Genomic DNA, 22840 nt, shown 5'->3' on the forward strand with positions numbered 1-22840 from the left:
CATTTGGGTTTGCCTTCTGACGTACCGGCCGTTTTAGCAAATGACGCGTGGGCTGTCAACCGCGTCTTACTTTTTATCCACCAAAGCAATACGACGAAGGACGTTTAATTTTTAGTTTTGGACCTCCGTTTCTGTATGGTTTTTTTTAGCCCTTTTTCCACGTACCTGTTTTTAGCTGTCTTGTATTATGTCAATTGGGACTGTTTTTTTAACTCCTCTGTCTTCATGTTCTATAGTTTTGACTTGGGTGCGTATGACCGCAGTTGTTTTTGTGCCCTAAAGCAAAACAAAATCAAAACCAAACACAAAAGTTTTACTCATCCGATGTACTACTTACGTAAATTGGTTTTGACTACATGGTATGTATATCAAATATATACAAGGAATTTAAACAGAAAACGTGTCAAGTGTGACTGCCTACCCAGTCTGTTGATTTAAGCGCACATGATTACTTTCTTTGAATCTACAGTAAAACAAGAAGTTGTGGGCCCAAGACATGCACAATAATTAGAATGCTTGTATTCTTTTAAGAACACCGTTTTTTCTTCAGAAAGAGATTTTCACTCTGCAGCAGTGTGTGCGGTGATATGAAACTTCCTGGCAGATTAAAACTATAGGAGGTGAGGTACTGGCAGAATTGAAGCTATGAGGATGGGTTGTGAGTCATGCATGGGTAGCTCAGTTGGTAGAGCACTTGTCCGCGAAAGGCAAAGGTCCTGAGTTTGAGTCTCGGTCTGGCACACAGTTTTAATCTCCCAGGAAGTTTCACCTTTTCTCTTGTTTTGTTTAATCCCCAAACACAGTTATGGCAACTACAGTGGATCTTTTCTTTTATTGTTGCTGAAATATATACATAAAAATTGTATGTAGGTTAGGAATGTGTTGATATCAGAGTTGGTTGCTGATTAGATTACATAATTATGTATTTCCCTTTTTGTGTTTACATTGTGTGTGCCCTGTGGCTGCCAACAGAAATCAGTCGCAAGTTTATATTAATATAGCATGTTGTCTGCAACTCAGGGATGGTAGGGCAACATCTGAATTGAATTTTTGTTTAGAATATAACCTCTAAAATATGTATTTTCATAACATAGTGGCAGATGACCCTTTTTGATACTTAATATTGCTGTAGTTGACCTTTCATGAGCTGTGCTTGATTATTATTTAAATGCTAAATATATTGTTGTTATTGATTTAAGAGTGTTGCAAGATCAGAATAATTACTCCAAGCACAAAGGCAATCAAACAGTCTTTCTTCGCACGCTCCATATTTAAATGGAACTGGTACATTGGGATATACCCCTCTGCCATGCACCTCACAGTGGTTTGAAGAAAATAGATATATGTGTAATTGTAGATTGTTTAAATGATATTAAAAATAATCATTGTATTTGAAGCAACCTACCCCCATGAACCATGGACCTTGCCGTTGGTGGGGAGGCTTGCGTGCCTCAGCGATACAGATGGCCGTACCGTAAGTGCAATCACAACGGAGGGGTATCTGTTGAGAGGCCAGACAAACGTGTGGTTCCTGAAGAGGGACAGCAGCCTTTTCAGTAGTTGCAGGGGCAACAGTCTGGATGATTGACTGATATGGCCTCGCAACACTAACCAAAACGGCCTTGTTGTGCTGGTACTGCAAACGGCTGAAAGCAAGGGGAAACTACAGCCGTAATTTTTCTTGAGGGCATGCAGCTTTACTGTATGGTTAAATGATGATGGCGTCCTCTTGGGTAAAATATTCCGGATGTAAAATAGTCCCCCATTCGGATCTCCGGGTGGGGACTACTCAAGAGGACGTCGTTATCAGGAGAAAGAAAACTGGCATTCTACTGATCGGAGCGTGGAATGCCAGATCCCTTAATCGGGCAGGTAGGTTAGAAAATTTAAAAAGGGAAATGGATAGGTTGAAGTTAGATATAGTGGGAAATGGTGAAGTTCGGTGGCAAGAGGAACAAGACTTCTGGCCAGGTGAATACAGGGTTATAAATACAGAATCAAATAGGGGTAATGCAGGAGTAGGTTTAATAATGAATAAAAAAATAGGAGTGTGGGTAAGCTACTACCAACAGCATAGTGAACACATTATTGTGGCCAAGATAGACACAAAGCCCATGCCTACTACAGTAGTAAAATTTTATCTGCCAACTAGCTCTGCAGATGATGAAGAAATCGATGAAATGTATGATGAGATAAAAGACATTATTCAGCTAGTGAAGGGAGACAAAAATTTAATAGTCATGGGTGACTGGAATTTGAGAGTAGGAAAAGGGAGAGAAGGAAACATAGTGGGTGAATATTGATTGGGGGAGAGAAATGAAAGAGGAAGCCGTCTGGTAGAATTTTGCACAGAGCATAACTTAATCATAGCTAACACTTGGTTCAAGAATCATAAAAGAAGGTTGTATACATGGAAGAATCCTGGAGATACTAGAAGGTGTCAGATAGATTATATAATGGTAAGACAGAGATTTAGGAACCAGGTTTTAAATTGTAAGACATTTCCAGGGGCAGATGTGGACTCTGACCACAATCTATTGGTTATGAACTGTAGATTAAAACTGAAGAAACTGCAAAAAGGTGGGTATTGAAGGAGATGGGACCTGGATAAACTGACTAAACCAGAGGTTGTACAGAGTTTCAGGGAGAGCATAAGGGAACAATTGACAGGAATGGGAGAAAGAAATACAGTAGAAGAAGAATAGGTAGCTCTGAGGGATGAAGTAGTGAAGGCAGCAGAGGATCAAGTAGGTAAAAAGACGAGGGCTAATAGAAATCCTTGGGTAACAGTAGAAATATTGAATTTAATTGATGAAAGGAGAAAATATAAAAACGCAGTAAATGAAGCAGGCAAAAGGGAATACAAACGTCTCAAAAATGAGATCGACAGGAAGTGCAAAATGGCTAAGCGGGGATGGCTAGAGGACAAACGTAAGGATGTAGAGGCTTATCTCACTAGGGGTAAGATAGATACTGCCTACAGGAAAATTAAAGAGACCTTTGGAGAAAAGAGAGCCACTTGTAGAATATTAAGAGCTCAGATGGAAACCCAGTTCTAAGCAAAGAAGGGAAAGCAGAAAGGTGGAAGGAGTATATAGAGGGTCTATACAAGGGCGATGTACTTGAGGACAATATTATGGAAATGGAAGAGGATGTAGATGAAGATGAAATGGGAGATACGATACTGCGTGAAGAGTTTGACTGAGCACTGAAAGACCTGAGTCGAAACAAGGCCCCGGGAGTAGACAACATTCCATTGGAACTACTGACGGCCTTGGGAGAGCCGGTCCTGACAAAGCTCTACCATCTGGTGAGCAAGATCTATGAGACAGGCGAAATACCCTCAGACTTCAAGAAGAATATAATAATTCCAATCCCAAAGAAAGCAGGCGTTGACAGATGTGATAATTACCGAACTATCAGTTTAATAAGTCACAGCTGCAAAATACTAACGAGAATACTTTACAGACGAATGGAAAAACTGGTAGAAGCCGACCTCGGTGAAGATCAGTTTGGATTCCGCAGAAATGTTGGCACATGTGAGGCAATACTGACCTTACGACTTATCTTAGAAAATAGATTAAGGAAAGGCAAACCTACATTTCTAGCATTTGTAGATTTAGAGAAAGCTTTTGACAATGCTGACTGGAATACTCTGAAGGTGGCAGGGGTAAAATACAGGGAGCGAAAGGCTATTTACAATTTGTACAGAAACCAGATGGCAGTTATAAGAGTCGGGGGACATGAAAGGGAAGCAGCTGTTGAGAAGGGAGTGAGACAGGGTTGTAGCCTGTCCCCGATGTTATTCAATCTGTATATTGAGCAAGCAGTAAAGGAAATGAAAGAAAAATTCGGAGTAGGTATTAAAATCCATGGAGAAGAAATAAAAACCTTGTGGTTCACCGATGACATTGTAATTCTGTGAGAGACAGCAAAGGACTTGGAAGAGCAGTTGAACGGAATGGACAGTGTCTTGAAAGGAGGATATAAGGTGAACATCAACAAAAGCAAAACGAGGATAATGGAATGTAGTCGAATTAAGTCGGGTGAAGCTGAGGGAATTAGATTAGGAAATGAGACACGTAAAGTAGTAAAGGAGTTCTGCTATTTGGGGAGCAAAATAACTGATGATGGTCGAAGTAGAGAGGATATAAAATGTAGACTGGCAATGTCAAGGAAAGCGTTTCTGAAGAAGAGAAATTTGTTAACATCGAGTATAGATTTAAGTGTCAGGAAGTCATTTTTGAAAGTATTTGTTTGGAGTGTAGGCATGTATGGAAGTGAAACATGGACGATAAATAGTTTGGACAAGAAGAGAATAGAAGCTTTCGAAATGTGATGCTACAGAAGAATGCTGAAAATTAGGAGGTATTGAATAGAATTGGGAGAAGAGGAGTTTGTGGCACAACTTGACAAGAAGAAGGGACCGGTTGGTAGGACATGTTCTGAGGCATCAAGGGATCACAAATTTAGCATTGGAGGGCAGCATGGAGGGTAAAAATCGTAGAGGAGGACCGAGAGATGAATACACTAAGCAGATTCAGAACGATGTAGGTTGCAGTAAGTACTAGGAGATGAAGTAGCTTGCGTAGGATAGAGTAGCATGGAGAGCTGCATCAAACCAGTCTCAGAACTGAAAACAACAACAACAACATTTGAAGCAAGGAAAACACTTGTCCCTGTTATAAGATTCAGCTGCAAATCATTTGTATTATGGGGCCTTTCAGTATAAATTCATTACCATTGATAGAAAAACTGGACAGAAGAAGAACAACAATTTCTCATTGTTTGACATGAAAACGTATCTTCTACAGTTTTAAATGTATTTTATACAAAATGACATAAGAGATGAAATGATGTACTGCTAGAACAAGCCTGATGAGAAGGTAAATCGAGGAGAGTTTGACCACTGGGTGAGATGGACCAGAGGCATATTTTACAAATGTGCTGCCAGTGAGTAGTTACTGCTGCATGTGTGAACGAACAGGATACAAAAGAGTTGCTGTTATTTTGTGTTAGTTCTGGAGAAAAATCACATTCTCTGTTCTGATAAGCCAAAAAATTAATGTTATTGTGTAAGTTCATAATTTTAATTCTAACTGTTAGTTCGCACAATACTGATGCAGTTTCTTTACTGGGAGCTTGACTAATTTTTGGGCATGAAAGTAATGTAAAATGGCCAATGAGCTCGATACCTGCAAATGGAAGTTGCTGTGGTCCACACTTCTTGTGGACAGTTGGGAGAGATGAATCACTGTCGGTTGGGAGAGATGGACCACGATTAAATTTAGCTTAGGTGAAATGGAGGTTTAATTTATATTTTGAAAAAAGACTGAATAACATTTTTTCATCATTTCTAATGGTATTGGTTGGAAACCTATTTTACACTCAGGAAACCTGCTGGACAAGTATTCATACACACACACCTCACCCACCTGTTTGAAAACGTTAGTTTGCAGAGGAACAAGGGATTATTTTAATGAGTGTACCTCCACATACATCCCACTGGTTGCAGCCCCTGGGCCACTCATTTTTCAAGTAAATTAAAAGTGATTTTTACAATGGTTGCAGCACTTTAATGAGAAATAATCCAGCCAGGAAAATTAATCATCTTCAGCTTTGAAAACTGCTCAACTCAGTCTGGGCTACATCAGCCAGTGGTGAAAATGGTACAAGTGGCTTCAGGCAAATGCAACAATGGCTGTAGTCCAAGACCATGCTTATTTGTTGGAACATGCATGTGTGCCAACAAATGGAAGAACTGAATCTCACACACAGGCCAACAAACCACTTCAAAGTTCATCAAAAGACCTAGTGAATCAAAGCACATCAAAATAGCAGAGTTATCTGCACAAGTCAAATTCATTCACTCACACAACTTTGGACTCTACTCCTACTAAACCTAAAACTTCCAAGATGCTAAATGAGATAGACCATTCATGTATATTTTCATTTTATCATATCTCTCGTCTTTTAAGTGTCAGCATCTTAATAATATATTGTACTTAGGTTTACATAACTATATATGAACATGCTGCCAGAAGTTAGAAACAACAATTTTATGCTGGAGGAAAAAAAGTGGTCAAACTCTCCCAGACTTACCTTATCAGTTGATCTAGCAATCTGCAGAACAGGGCTACTTTAAAAGGATCTTAAGAAAACTAAAGCAGTTCTATGAAGACATTCCACTGAGGAAGAATTGGTTCACAAAAAACAGTTACAGTCTAACTGAGGAATTGCACATCAGTAGAATAATCCAGGTAAATCTCGTTATATGTGATAACCATGTTCCCTGCAGTCGCCCAAATTCATGTAAATAGTGTCACTTTATACATAATGTAACTTAGTGTCACTTTATACATAAAATACGGGGTTAAGTTCTCGTTTACTACTCACATATTAGGTTTAAAATAGCAGAGTTTCTTAGCGGAACCATTATCTTCCTGAAATTCTTTTAGTGCAAAATTTAACATTAAAACACAAAATAATACAGTAAAACCATTGTCATAAAGTCTACATACTATATAGTGTCTGATGATCTACATCAGAAGAATTTGATGGTGCTACAGTTGGTTTAGTTTCCACAACGTATTTCCCTACATGCAAATCCTTTGTAGCTAAGAAGTTCTCGCTAGGCACTTAACATTCATTTTAAGCGTAAAACTGTTTTCCAAAGAAATCTTTAATATTCAGCTGTGTAAGTTTTCTTTGACAGTTGATGATACAACTCTGTAACATTTAAGGGAATGTTAGACTTCGCTCATTACTATTGCACTCCTTATTCCTCAGGATCACGTTCCGAAAGTTTTCACTCCAGTTTTATTTTGAAGGACTCAGCCATTTTCTTTGTTGTCAGCTTTCTAACAGGCTGAACTACCTTGTCTTCAGTTTCTTGTTTATTGCTATTCTCAGAGAAAACTATCAAATCTTCGTTACTCAGATACTTGCAAAGAGAGTTCATAAAGTCACACGTATTACCTTCTTTAATCCAATTTGCCATGCCATGTCCACAGTCTCTCTGTCGTTGCAATGGTGACATCAGCGATCACTTTATCTACAGCATCGGGTCTCCGTTTCCTCCACACTTCATTCAGACATTTTGGAGTGATGTCAGACCATGCATGTCTGATAACATCAGTTGCCTTTTTAATATTCAACGATCCCCAGAAAATCTTGATGATAAGTTCACCACTTGAATTACATTCTTCTATGAGACTGGAGAACATTTTAAGCAGATAGCATTCCTTGAATGAATGTAGAAATAACTCCCGGTTTATTGATCATAGGGTAGATGTAGTGTTTGTGCCAGAAACAGAAATTAAGTGCTTTTATTTGAACCAGTAATAGAAAGTTGGTGGTTGGGAACATTTTCAAGGAGGATGAGAATCTTGAAACGGATTTTTTCCGTTCTCAGAGAAGGCCTTCAATTCTCTGTATAATTCATTAAAAAAATTACTGAAAATAACAGAAAACATCCAACCTTTATATTCCACCTCCAGTGAACTCCCATAATGCTCTCCCAGCAACCCTTCAGAGTACTAGATCATAAGGGGTTTTAATTTGCAATCCTCTGAAAGATTTCCTTCGAAACGGGTGCATCGATCACTGGCAGCCATAAATCCTATCACAGTTTTTTCTCCAATAGAAATCAAGGTACAACTAGGCATTTGTTTTAGAAATAAGCCTGTTTCATAAAGGTTGAAAACATGCGTAGCAGCATTCCAGTAGTCTTTTTCTGTCACAGTTCCTTCACAAATCTTTTTAAATTCTTGGGCTCCAACTTCATCTTCTGCAGCTGCCTCTTCTGTTATTTTAATCTAATGAAAGCCAAAACGATACTTGAAGTGATCAAACCAACACAAACAACAAGAAAGATGTTGGATTGCTCCTTTTTTCATTAAATATGCATGCAATGTCTTGATTTTAGCTTGAATAGCAGCTCCAGAGAAAGGCCTGTGCTGTTGGTTTTGGGGCTCAAAATGAGTTGACTTAACATTTTTTCTATTCTTTCCATTGCCTCAGAGTGAGATTTGGTCACTGCATTCATGCTTAAGTTAGTTGAAGATTAAATACTTTTCAAATTGGTTCTGCATTGTCATGAATAATTCTCGCTGTGGATTCAGTAACAAGTACCATAGCGTGCTGAATGTCTAGTGATTCAGAACTTCTAACTTTGTTTCTACTGTATACGACCTCCTTGGAAGCTCCTATCCTGCGACAGGGACACTTTCTTTCCTTTTACATGACATTTAAAGTGCAGACCCTTCAAGTGCTCTCACCTGAACTGATGATTCACGTGTCAACAGACGCAACAGAAGATGCGCATTGAGGGGCACTGTTGCATTACTGCTTCCATGTACTGTTAACAAATTGCAGCATTGGACTTAAAACTGAAATTGTGTATCTGCAGAAACATGGATATCGGATCTACGTATTACGGGGTCTACCTGTACCTCTTTAAATGCGTTTCCACATGTAATAATTTAGATGTAGACGGTATATCACTGAACTACTAGAATGTGCAGGGATCCTCAGCCTGCTGGAAGAACATACCCATTCTTGTAGCTGAAGGAACCTCTTCCATCAATGCTGGAAGCTCGTGTTCAAGAAAATCTAGATAATAAGACCTGTAAGATGGTATGGTAACACAACAGCCCCAAATAACTGATTTCTTATCATACCACACAACACATTCACAGAGAAAGGTTCTTGAGAATCTCTCCATGTGGATTCTCACTGGATCACTGATATAAGTTACAAGTATTACTGGTACACAAAGTGGAAATGGCTTCATCAGTAGACAGTATTATGGAACTACTTTGCGATTTGCAATTACTCGTCAACAAAATTCCAGTCATATACCTTCATCTCTTTCTTGAAGATTCTCTGTAAATGGTTAGGCTAGAGGCTGTGTGTACACAATGTCTGCCGTGTTATTGTATGTGGAACATTGATAATGTGTAGAAATTCTGTGCGTGCTTGTTGGACTATGCCCTACCAACTGAATAATTTCTTCTACACACACTGTTCATTTGCACAATCTGATGATTATGATTGCTGGGTATGCACAAGTCTCGCACATTTTAGTGAAGGTACTCTCGAATTATAATGCATCGGCGTACTCAGTATTTGTAAACACACTGCACTGGCAGTACATTAACAAAAATTTACATTCTGGGGATGAGACATGTGCCCCCATAATTCACAATAATTCATTCAGTGTTTGATTTAGTTGCTCAATATGATCTAAATATGCGGCTATTGTTATGACAGTCCTAAAAGGGAATATGGAAGAGCAGATTTAGAGTCCCATAAACTGATTTTGTCACTAAAAAAGGGGTTTCATCAGGTATACGATTACACTTTATATTTAAATAAGGTAATTGAAACTGGAATATTAAGCGAAGTGGCACACTATTATGCTGGAGCTTCAGAAAAGAGAAACAGCAGATCCTTGGAGTATCATGAGAACTAACATCTTAATTGGTAAAATTTGTTTAAATAATCTGCTGATAATTATTAACAACACACAAGAGAAAATAAGCTTCAGAAATAAATGCAGAGGACAGTTTGAAGTGAATGAGGTACAAGTGTCAAATTGCTTGGACGTCATAATCACAACAGATATTAAAAGGGGATAAGCAAGAGTGGATCAGCTTCTTTATCTAGGTCAATCCTAGGTAGATACGACATGAATAGTTCCAGTCCTGTATCAACTGATACTTCTGGATAGTCAAATACTTTCATTGAGTATGCACTCAATGACAGGTAAAAGAGAGACCCACCATGATAAATTACAGGCAGTATCATTTGTGCACAGATAAACGTAAGACTTAATGTTGCCCATGTAATTGCAGCTGTAAGTTGCTTCAGCAGTGATCCAGGCATGTCTAGCTGTCAGCAATTAGAAGAATCTTGAAATGTATGAGGGGGACAAAGAACTTGAAAGGGGAACATAAAGTCAACCTCGAGATTTCTGTTTAAATCATTAGGGTCTGCAAGTTCTTGGAGCAGGAGGCAACAACCACCATAACTCTCTCAATTATCAAAGCTGAATGCATAGCTTTGACCTTCAACTTTTCAAGAGACATGCTGACTGCAAAGCTTAGAAAAAGAAATCTCTGTTTACTGGCTCAGTGAAACTTTTTATAATGGAAAATTTCAAATGGAATACAAATAATAAAAGCGTAAAAGTCACTGCGTAATTGTGGCATTGAGCAGTCAATGCGAAGTGTTCTGGACCGAGCCAATATGTGATGAAGGGGCCCTTCACCACCACCACCACCACCACCACCACCACCACCACCACCAACTTTTCTTGGGCCACTTGTAATTAAATCTCATTTTCTTACATGTATTTCCAGTTAATGTATTCAGCAACAATATCAGTCGTCAACCTTTTAAATTCAAACACTGAATCTCAAAGAACATGCTTGGTCATTATCAAGGAAACATCACCTATTTCCAGCTTGTGAACTCTTACTGGCTGGTGACTTGTAAAGTCACCCAATAGCCAGCACAGCCGCCATATCTCACTAATACATGTAAAATGAGCTCACCTACTGGATGTGTGGAGAGGGAGAGTGGCTCTTCAGCAACAGGAACGCAGGTAGGGATGAAAGCATTTTGTGAAGTGCTGAAGATATACTTTCATGCAGATGATGTGCTATGAGAGAGAACAAGGGTTTTGCAATAGCATGTTTTAAAGACTTTTGTGTTCAAGTCTGACATGATACAGTTGAGCAACTACATACACTACTCATGCGTATACTTTGTACCACATACTGTAGATCGTAAAGATTGCCAGCAGTGATACAGGGCATGAAGCGAAATTGTAGCAACTGAGATTTCTTTCAAATTTCCATTTTACACAGTGTACAGAAATTCACTGAGCTGATTTCTAAAAAGCTTGTAATGTCAACTGGGGATGTAAACCCATTTTTCATGTTTCTGTTTCTAAATGCTTCAACAGTAGTGAGCATATGAAGTACGGCACATAAGAAAATCATTAAACAATAATAGCAGTGGTGACAAAGTAAGACATTAAATAGATCTCCGCATTTATGCTTATGGTTTAACCACTTGACTGCTGTGATGTTTTTGGTTTAACTCAACATGTTCATCAGTTTTTGCTTTTTTCTGGGTGAGCACAAAGGATGAGCTCTCAAAAATGCATGTTTTGAACATATAATTTGTAGTTGTAGCATGTCAGAAAACAGCTCAATTATATTTTATCCAGATACCATTTTCAATTTTTTGATGAGTTTTACTTGCTGTTAAACATCTGTGGTTTTTTAAGAACTGATAAAATTCATTACCACAAATTATTGTATAAACATTTTATTATAGGTTTAATTTACTTCACTTAGACAGATTTTATACAAAGTATTGGAGAGTATTGTGATTTTTAATCATATATGCCAGTTACGAGTGTTTTTGCTCGCATTTTGGGGGGTTTTAAAATTTTCTCAATTTTGCATTTTTTAAGTCTGTACTGCATGAAAACATAAAATAGTGGTTTCACTGTAATATGAAAAGGATAGAATCATACTCACCATATAGTGGAGATGTGGAGTAGCAGACAGGCACAGCAAAAAGACTGCTAAACAAGGAAGCTTTTGGCAAAAAGGCCTTCTTCTGATTTAGAACACACACACACGCACACACACACACACACACACACACACACACACACACACACACACACGCTCATTTTATTTGAAACTACAGTAAAAGAAATATGTATTGATGTATTGAAAGAATACCAGGGACCTACAAGTTAATCGATTAGGAACTGTGATAATGAAGAATCTTGTTTTATGTTGTTCTTTCGTGTGCCCCTTATTGGTGAGGTGTGTATGTGGACCAATAAGGAAGGTCGAATCATTTACAAGTCTGGGTTGATAATAAATATGAGAAATGAAAAAGTTTCCTGGCATTCTGATCTTGACTGGAGTTTAAAAGTCAAGAAATGAAGATATCAGTCAGCTTTGGAGTGTTGAGAATGGGCAACCACTGTTCAATGAAATTATGTCTGGCAAGTCTGTCCGTGTTTTTCTGAGGGTGTCGTGCTTTGACACTGCAGCAGCCCAACATGAACATAGGTCAAGTGACAAATTGGAACTAGATCAACCAGATATGTTTTTACATGTGGAAAATTACCTGTAGGGATGCCTATATTCCAGGATAGTGCATGACTGTGGATGAATAACTGATCACATTTAAGGTCACTGTCCATTTCAACAATACATCCCGTTAAAACCTCGTAGGTGCAGAATAAAGTTCTGGGCAATTTGTGACAGTGCAACAAGCTATTGTTGGAAGATGAACGTGTATTTGAGGAAGGAGGAAGAAACCAGGCCATGTGACTTCGAGAAAATGTTTTGAAAACCCAGGTGATCAAACTTTAAAAGTCTGGACGTATTATCACATGTGATATTTTTTTTTACGTCTTTTGATTTAGCTCATTATTTGCTGTCAAAAGGTTTGAAACAAGTCAGTACTATCTGAAAAACAAAGGTGAACTACTTGCTGGTTTTATTACACCTGAAGGACATGAAGTATACTCTTCATTATTTGGTTATCAACCAGATGTGATAATAGGCTCTTATGTTCCTAAGAAAAACAAAGTTGTTACCATACTTAGCTCTCTTCATGACCAACCAGTGATTTCATCACCACAAATAAAGGAGCCTGAATTTACAGTTACATACAGTGCCACAAAGGACAGTGTTGACACCTTGTATCAGAAGATGTGATGCTACAATGTGATGAGATAAACAAGGCACTGGTCATTGGTGGTTTTCTTTAACGTGATTGATGTTAGTGTAATGAATGCATACATAATTTGGGTGGTTCTGGCTACCAGTAAAAAAAATGAGATGTTGAACTTTAATCATCAGTTGTTGAAAGCAACTAGCAGGGGTAAAGAAGCCAATGAATTTATTAGTATAATATGTGCATATTGTGTAGAGAAGAAAGATAGAAAAAGTCAAATTACATGTTATAGTACACCAAATCTGTATTACCAGATCATTCTGCTATTGTCTAGAGACCGTGCACAGATTTGCAGTAAGAATAAAAACCACGAGTAAAAGCATAAAATGTATGGTGTTTTTTATGTAAACTTTAAATAAATAACAGTATTTGAAACATATTTTATGCCTCAAAAGTTGTTCTCATTGTAAGTGGTCAAAATAGTGTCAATTTATGTCAGTTTAAACTACACGGGCCTGAGAGGCCCAACTGGTAGGTAGCGCTATACAGATTTTCTGGTAAGCAGAGGGTTAAATTACATTCACTTTGCCAAATAATTTGGTGGGCATTAAACAAGTATCATAATTGTGCAGAAAGACCAGCCATCAGCTGGCTAGTAAATTTCTACTTTTATTCCAGATCATCATCCCTGCAAGTGACATAAAATCCATTTCATATGTTGTGGAGTTGCTCACCTTTCAAGGTTTTGTAGATTACTCCTTTTTTCCTGTGCAGATGTACTAGTAAATTTAATTGTCTGAGCAGACCACTATGAAGTCCATGGGAGAGGGTAGTTCCTGTAGTACAACATATTAGGGTACCTTCCCATTCCATTTATGTATGGTGCTTGGGAAGAATGATAGCTTAAATGCCTCTTTGCATCCTGTAATCAGTCTGCTCTTGTCTTCAGGGGACTAGTATGAAGGAGGAAGTCATATATATCGACATTTCTCATTTAATTGTGGTTTGTTGAACTTTGTGAGTAGGTCATACAATACAGGCTTTAAAGTCCAGTTTAGTTGTATGGGCATTAGGCCATGGTCCAGGGTTTTCAGAATTGTGTCATTCTACTTTGAGTCAAACAAACCTTTCACTCTTATTTGTATATGTTCAATATCACCAGTCAGTCATATTTGGTAGAGTTACCATACACTTGAGCAGTCTTCTGCAATGAGTAACATGAGAGTTATATAAGCAATCCGCTTTGTAAGCTGGTTGTATTTTCCCGTTATCCTATCAATAAACGGAAGTGTGCCACGTCCTTTACCTAGTCTGAGCCATTTCAGAATATTATCCAACAGATGTATATCAGTTGTATTGGATGATAGTTGTGTGCTGTACTAGTGGATTAAAGATGGAAAAGAGCCACAGTGGTTCAATTTTAAAAAAATTGGAAATTGCGTAGGAAGCAGACATTTCACTCTCCATTCAAAAAAGAATGTTGAAATGATGAGAGACAAAAGTTAGAAATTTGTGCATGTGTAAAAAGATCGCTACCTGATACACACGACTACTACCACAGTCACACTGTAGCAGAAGATCTTGCTGAGAACATGAGAAAATTCTGGTACTATGTAAGTTCCTTGTGGAGGTTAAAGGCATCTGTATAATCACTCTTTGACCAGTCCAGTGTGGCAATAGAATACAGCAAGAGGAAAGCTGAAATTTTAAATCTAACAATGGAAAATCCAGGATGGAATGTAAAAATATTATATTAATACTGTTGAAATTTTAAATCTTGCATTTAAGAAAAATTCATGCAGGAGGGTCCTACTAACATACTGTTGTTTGGCTGTTGTACAGATGTCCATAGGAGAATATAGTAATAAGCATCACTAGTGTGGACACAATTGGAATACTTGAAAACAAATAAGTCGCCAGGCCCAGATGGAATCCCAGTTTGGTTATATAGATTGTACTCAATGCCTATGGAATTGACCCCTTCCTTTGCTTCCATTTATCGTGAATCTCTCATCCAGCACAAAGTCCCAAGCGACTGAGAAAAAAGTGCAGCTAACTCGCTTGTTATGCCTTTAACATTTTAAATGTTCGGATAATAAGTTGCCGTCTCTTTAATCTAAGAATAGATGATCAATGCAGCTAGCCGCTATCTCTGTGTAATGTCTTGTCTGTATAGACGTGTATCTGTTGTCTTTAAGATCCCTTCACTTTCACACATAAGTCTATACAGTAAAATAAGGCCCTCCCAGTTCTTGGCTGATCCGTGATAAGACAGGCGAAAAATTAGACTAATGGAGGATTATTAGTATTATCTCTATTTTCATTCGTTCTTTCTCTTTCTCTCCTTTATCTATGTATAGTTTTTAATATAAGATTTCATTACGTGATAAAAAAATCAGCCAAATAGAATCTTTGGCGGAGTCCTTCGTCTTGGTAATCAGCGACTGGCTTGCTGTAAGAGATCTTTACATTTATTATTACTGTTAAACACAGCAGTCAGTCAGGAGAATCAATTGTTTGGACATTTTGTTCCTTTTACGAAAGATTGCGAATTCCAGATGTGTACGAAGCCTTTTTGGACGATTTAACACAGACTCAGTGATTGCAGGCTCTCTTCGACACAGCTGAAACTTCCCCACTAATTACAGGGCCAACGTGATCAACAAATGATTCAGAAAAGAACTCATTCGTTCATTCACTCCAGAACAAAAAGTCACAAACCTTATTTATGGAGGAAATCGTGTATTAAATCCATCTCCATTAAATGTCCAGATCTCTGGTGATTCCACGCCTTAATTATTTTCCTTTTACAATCTCTTTCTCTTCAAAACAAACCGCCAACGGCAGAAATGTTAATTGGCTCGCTTTAGCGAGAAGAAAAGCAGAACATATATCTCTCAGAAACACCTCAATCCCTCAACAGATACTCCAGAAGCTGTCCTAGTTACCACTCTAACAACCATGGAGAATGCATATATGCATCTCTGTTATGTCAAAGAAAAAAACCCACTAGAAAATACTTTGGTGTCGAGAAGCTGTCGCCGCATATATTACGAGAAAATCAGATCGGATAACTTTTCCAAAGTGAATGAATATGGATGGTTTGATTGAAAATGATTAATTGGTGGGTGGTAGAGGGTATTTGCTGTGGGGACATTACATGCCCTAGACAAGTATGTTCAGAAAAAGGTGTTAAGGTCCGCCATAGTTTAATAGTTCTGTTGGAATAGCGCGACATAAACAAAGAGCACTTCATCTCAGATTCAAAAGAAGTAAAAACGTAGCTGACAAACAAAAACTGAACGAAGCGAAAATGAGGGTAAGGAGAGCAATGAGAGAATTGTTCAATGATTTTGAAAGTAAGATGTTGCCAACCAACCTGAGTAAAAACCCTAAGCGATTTTGGTTCTATGTAAAATCAGTAAGTGGTTCAAAATCATCTATTCACTCTCTGTGACCACACTGGCACCAAAACCGAAGATAACAGAGAGAAGGCCGATATACTGAATTCGGTCTTCCGAAGTTGTTTCACTGTGGAAGATCATAACACTGTCCCCCCTTTCAGTAGTCGTACGAATGTCGAAATGGCAAATATTGGGATAACCGATCGCGGAATTGAAAAGCAGCTACAATTGCTTAGTATTGGAAAGGCGTCAGGACCAAATGAGATACCTATAAGATACTATAAAGATTATGCAAAAGAACTTGCTCCCCTTCTAGCAGTAATTGATCATAGATCGCTTGAGCGATGAAAGGTACCTAACGACTAGAAAAAAGTGCGGGTCGTTCTCATTTTTAAGAAAGACTGTAAGACGGATCCATACAATTATAAACCTATATCGTTGATGTCAGTCTGTTGTAGAATTATGGAACATATTTAATGCTAAAAAATTGACATTTTTGGAAAATGAACATCACTTCTATAAAAATCAACATGGGTTTTGCAAACAGAGATCCTGCAAAATGTAGCTCACTCTGTTCCTCCGCGAGATCCACTTCCCAGTGGACAATGGCGCTCAGGTTGATGCCGTATTTCTTGGTTTCAGTAAGGCATGTGACACTGTGCTGTATTGCTTTTTAATGAAAAAAATATGAGTTTATGGAGTATCAGAGCAGACTTGCGATTGGATTCAAGACTTTCTTGCAGATTGAACTCAACCTGCCGCTGATACGCCCGCTGAACCCACTGGGCAGAATAGGTAACATGATTGTGGAAAGGGCCAAATAGGTTGAGGTCAGTTTCGCCTTCTAATTGTACTATATTGTAATTTAATAACTTTTACAACCGAAGCAGCACATAGCCGGACCTTTACGAATGCAGCTCTTTCATGGCTGAAGGCCTCCAAACAAAAAATCTTACCAAATCAACAAGATAAAATCCAATTAAGATAGCAATAAAATAATTTTTTAAAAAAAAAAAAAAAAAAAAAAACACTTCACAGCAAAGTAGATAGGACAAACATATGCTAGGCGAAATACCAAAGGCTAAAGGCCACAATTAAGTTTCAAAATCTTAAAATATATTACCATAATCTTTTAAAGGCAGAAGGCCGCAGTGTTTAAGCTTGAAAGATGAATTTAAGAATTAATTTGCAAAATTTTTAAGGAAAAAGAAAAATAACCATAAGCCTTAAATTTTAAGTAGCTGGAAACAGATAATTAAACACCGGCGGCACTCAAAAGCATCCATGGAGGTCGGTCCGCCATTGTTCACTTAGGCGAGACAGGTGGTGAGCCCAACTACACTTGATCCTTCAGAATGCAACCAGGGGATAGCCACGGACCGACGGACAAATGACTTGCTTGCCACCAATCGGTACATGAGAATTCAAACACAAAATGGTTACAAATGTGATGATCCGCAATGGAGTATGTATTAGCTGTCAAAATTACACACCATGTTGGACAGCGACAACAGGTGAGGAAAGGACGCTGCCTGAAATTACATTAGTGCCCAGGGCAGTTAGCCGGAACACTAACAGCCACAAGGCAGAAGAGTCCACTGGTGCACTTGAATTGTAGTCAACCAAAACAGTTGTACCGCATGGTGACTAAATTTCAGCAATAGAAACACTCGGTGTTGCTCACAGGAAACCTCCCCACCAGCAAACCATCGAAACGAACTAAAACTTGAATGGACGAGGCTTGAGTACTTAAAACAACACTCAGCTTTGATGTCCTGGGACCGGCAGTGGACCCAGTGACTGCACCGCACGGAGATATCTTCCATGATCTGTAGCAACCGACCAACTGCCTGCTGGTCTGTCGCGACTGCTACCCCATCATGAATGCACTGCTGGTGCATCTCCCACTCACTTCCAGACACATGAGGGCAGAAATACTGGCTCGGACCCAACCATGCAGAGGAAACACGCCCACTGGCTAAACGACATCCCTGCACCAGGAAAGGACAGACCCAAGTTCCACAAGGTGGTAATTGAAGGGGCCCAGAAGTACTCAAAGAACCAGTTACACGTCACCTCATGAGACAACTGACCTATCAGAGGCAATACACCGACAACACCTAAAATAACTTGTCAAAGGAAATAACACCAACTACACACACAGCCTGACAAACACATGCACGAAGACCTGCACACGCACACGCGCATGGGCATGCGCGCGCATACACACACACACACACACACACACACACAAACACACACACACACACACACAGAGCCGACTCATGAACGATCGGTGAGCCAAAACGCATTGTCCGGTAGGACAACCAACCAACGATCCATCAAGACCATGGCCTGGCTCAAGTGATGCGTGGCAGTGGTGGTCGGGTGAGCCATGTTGACGCAGACCTCGCTGCTGCTCCAACCTGACTGCACTAGTGCCACTCCAGACGCGATCCAACTAACTGGCAGCCCGAACTCGCGACGAACTGCTCTACGACAGACCATGACCGAGAAGTAATAGCAGTCGAGCAAAGATACTACGAGAGAGGATATATCGATGATGCAATTGTCTATACCAAAGTAGCAATGCCAGAAGATAGTAAGAATTTGCAGAGCAACCCAAGAGAATTGATGAATGGTACATGCTCTGGCAGTTGGCTCTGTACGTAAATAAATGTAACATATTGCGCATATGAAGGAAAGGAAATCCACTACTGTACAGCTATACTATTGATGACAAACAGCTGGAGACAGCATCTACTGTAAAATATCTAGGCGTAACTATCCACAGTGACCTTAAAAGGAATGACTACATAAAACAGATAGTGAGAAAAGCAGATACCAGGCTCAGATTCATCAGAAGAATCGTGAGGACATGTAACTTAGCCACGAAAGAAGTGGCTTATAAGGCACTTGTTCGGCCAATTCTTGTGTATTGTTCATCTATCTGAGATCCGTATCAGGTAAGACTGATATAGAAGATAGAGAAGATCCAAGAGAGGCATTGTGCATCATGCAGAGATTTACTATTGAAATTTCGGGACAGCACTTTTCAGGAGGAGTCGGGCAACATATTACTTCCCCCCACATACATCTCACATATTGACTACGAGGAGAAAATTGAAGAAATTAATACAGAGGCTTACTGGCAATCATTCTTCCCACATACTATTCACGAGTGGAACAGGGTTGAAGGGATCAGATAGTAGTACTGAAAGTACCCTCCTCCACACACCATTAGGTGGATTGCGGAGTATGATCTATATGTAGATGTATGTAAAGAAGGGTAATAGAACAGACTCTCAAAATTGCAGACCAATATCCTCAACATCTGTTTGCTACAGAATTCTTGAACATATTTTCAGTTCAAATATAATAAATTTCTTTGAGATGGGAGAGCTTCTGTCTGCAAACCAGCATGGATTTAGAAAGTATTGCTCCTGCAAAGCTCAGCAATGGCAAGTGTTTATCAGAGACAGATGTGTCAAGAGTGCCTCAGGGAAGTGTGACAGGACTGCACTTATTCGCTATATACATAAATAATCTGACAGACAGGTTGAGCAGCAGTCTTTGATTGTTTGCTGACGAAGCTGTGGTGCACAGGAAGGTGTCGTTGAGGGAATGGGAGGGTACAAGATGACATAGACAAAATTTCTAGTTGGTGTGATGAATTGCAGCTTGCGTTAAACAAAGAAAAATGTTTGTTAATGCAGATGCGTAGGAAAAACGAGCCTGTAATGTTTGAATATAGCGATAGTAGTGTGCAACTTGACACAGTCGTGTAGGTAATATAGTGATAGTAGTGTACAGCTTGACACAGTCATGTAGCTTAAATAAATAGGTATAACACTGTAAAATGATATAAAATGGAACAAGCACCTAAGGATTGGTAGTAGGGAAGGTAGATGATCCACTTTGGTTTATTGGGAGAATGTTAGGAAATTGTGGTTCCTCAGCAAAGGAGACTGCATGTAGAAGACTAGTGCAACTCATTCTTCAGTATTGTTCAAGTGTTTAGGATCCCCACCAGACCTGATTAAAGGAAGACATTGAAACAATTCAGAGGTGGATCGCTAGATTTGCTTACCGGTGGATCTGATTAATGCATGAGTATTACAGAGATGCTTTGTGAACTCTAGTGGGAATCCCTGAGGAAGGGTGACATTCTTTTCACAGAACAATATTGAGGAAATTTAGAGAATCAGCATTTGAAGTTGAGTGTAGAATGATTCTTCTGCAGCCAACATACATTTGGCTTAAGGACCATGAAGATGAGACAAGAGAAATAAGCTGTGGTGCACAGGAAGGTGTCGTCGAGTGAATGAATGGGAGGGTACAAGATGACATAGACAAAATTTCTAGTTGGTGTGATGAATTGCAGCTTGCCTTAAACATAGAAAAATGTTAGTTAATGCAGATGCCTAGGAAAAACGACCCTGTAATGTTTGAATATAACGATAGTTGTGTACAGCTTGACACAGTCATCTTTTTATTGTGCCTATCGCGACTCAGCATCTCCGCTATATGGTGAGTAGCAACTTTCCTTCTCTGGTATTGTTATAAGAGAAATAAGGACTCATACGGAAGCTTATAGACAGTCTTTTTCCCTTGTTCTGTTTGTGAATGGAACATGATAGAAAATGATAGTAGCAGTAGCCATCTTGCAGAATATGTATCTAGATGCAGATGTGTGAATCACATCTGCTGTAGTTCTCATTGGCAGAGGATCAACTACTGGACACATTTTCTTATTCTAGGTATCTATGCTATATTATGATTATTATTGACTATTCGGCAGCCCAGCACCTTATAAGTAGTTGTCTTGTTCCACTTCAGATTATCTTTTCCATTTTTATGGCTATTTAATCTTATTTGGGTAAGTACCTGTTAAAATAACTGTCCCCTCCTCTTTATGTCCGCATAAGCATAAATTTGTGGAATCCTAAACTTATTAGGCCTACTTAGTTTATCTGGTTTACCACCATGTTCTTAAATTATGGTCTCATAATCCACATTTCCTGAAAAAATACTGCTGTCCTCAGAAAATTTTACAAGTGCATGTCTTCTACCATTTCACTGTTTCTGCTATCACAATCAAAGTTTCCCACTGATGAATCTTTCATTAGTTTTTTCTCCACTCAAATCCTTTCTTATTATCTTGTAGTGGGAGTTGCTGACATTTATCAGTGTCTGTAACCCTTCTACCTCATCAGATTGTGAATATGGTGTCTGAACTTGAAGGATTTCTATTAATACCTTTTGTTGATTGTTGAAAGAAGTGATACTGTTCTGTCTGAGCTTCCTTCAATATCTGTAATATTGCTTTTAGTTTTATTGTATACAGTAAATCTTGTTGACAAAAAGAACTGTGTATTAAATCAAAACATGTACATATTTATTGATGATTTTTTTTCAGAATGAAGAACACTTTGAAGTTGTTCCTGATTCAAAAGTAACAATTTCAAGAACTGTGAACAAGGACAATGTATCATTCTATAAGATGAATGGTAGTGTTGCCAAATTTGACACAATTAAAATGTTTTTGAAAAGTCATGGTGTTGACGTAGTTAGTGGTCGTTACTTAATTTTACAGGTAAATGTATGTTTATGAGGAACATTTAGTGTAAGTAAACTTTTGAAAGATGTACAATTTTCAGTATATGTAATTGGCGTGTCTATATTAAAATGAACTCTTGCTATTGAAGGGAGAAGTGGAGCAAATTTCACTGATGAAACCAAAGGCAGCAAATGAGAAAGAGATTGGCTTCTTAGAATATTTGGAAGATATATTTGGATCCTTAAAGTACAAGGTAAGATTATCGAGTTTACCCCTTTTTTCGTTGAGTGTTTATTGAAGTATGTATCACCAAACGAATATTATTGAGTAAGAGTATGTTTATAGCCAAAAGTTTTTGGTTTGCGTAAATCACTTTGTGTGGGTACGAGTATGTTTCAGTTTACAAGTTCATGAATGATTCCTTCTCTCGCCCTCATACTACTGGCCAAGTATACCTTTTTTAAAGATGCTGATATCAGTAGTACTTTAAACTTTCTTGTTATCTGTTCGGTACACTATGAGACGAACAGGAATTACACAAATTACTATTTGTAAAATGTGAATGTGAATGCTTTTGATTATTAAGACAGGTGAGAGCACATCGTAACCCTTTTGCATCCTTGCCTGCAACGTTCTTTGTCATCCTGCACTGTTGGTCACAGACTAGAAGCAGCTGTACTAGAGGACTACCACCCCATGCACAATGTGTGGTTAAAACCACAACACAAACAGCTTTGTTTGGAGTAGTGCTGTGAGCAAGAAGCGTGAGCTACTGATAAATGGCATCGCATTGTGTTCTGTGATGAATTGTGGATCTGCTTACCCCAGATGAAAGTTAATAAGTGTGTTATTGATCTGGGCAGAGGTTCCGTCATTCTTCCATTGTTTTGGAGAGGCACAGTAGAATATCTCCAGTCATCATAGTGTGGGGAGGCCTTAGGTGTGACTTCAGGTTACGGGTGGTACAGATGTAGGGAACCCAAATGGCACAACAGTGTATCATGGACATCCTGCATCCTCATGTGTTACCTATCATGTAGCAGTATCATGGTGCCACTTTCCAATAGGACAATGCTCATCTGCACTTGGTATCTGTGTCTATAAACTGTCTGTGTGATGGTGAGATACTCCGGTGGCTTTCAAGATTCCCAGCTTTGTC

At 38.7% G+C, this 22840-nt stretch overlaps 1 protein-coding gene across 1 annotated transcript in view; it reads left to right on the top strand.

Annotated features, from left to right (window-relative positions):
- Positions 1 to 22840, top strand: part of LOC126162835 (structural maintenance of chromosomes protein 4-like) — a 320394-nt gene that overhangs the window by 29837 nt on the left and 267717 nt on the right. The window contains exons 3-4 of the mRNA XM_049919596.1: positions 21541 to 21717; positions 21830 to 21934. Coding sequence (XP_049775553.1) covers positions 21541 to 21717; positions 21830 to 21934 — 282 coding nt within the window. The remainder of the gene's footprint in view (positions 1 to 21540; positions 21718 to 21829; positions 21935 to 22840) is intronic.

This window comes from Schistocerca cancellata, chromosome 2, assembly GCF_023864275.1.
Source record: "Schistocerca cancellata isolate TAMUIC-IGC-003103 chromosome 2, iqSchCanc2.1, whole genome shotgun sequence".
In the NCBI taxonomy this organism is placed as follows: domain Eukaryota; kingdom Metazoa; phylum Arthropoda; class Insecta; order Orthoptera; family Acrididae; genus Schistocerca; species Schistocerca cancellata.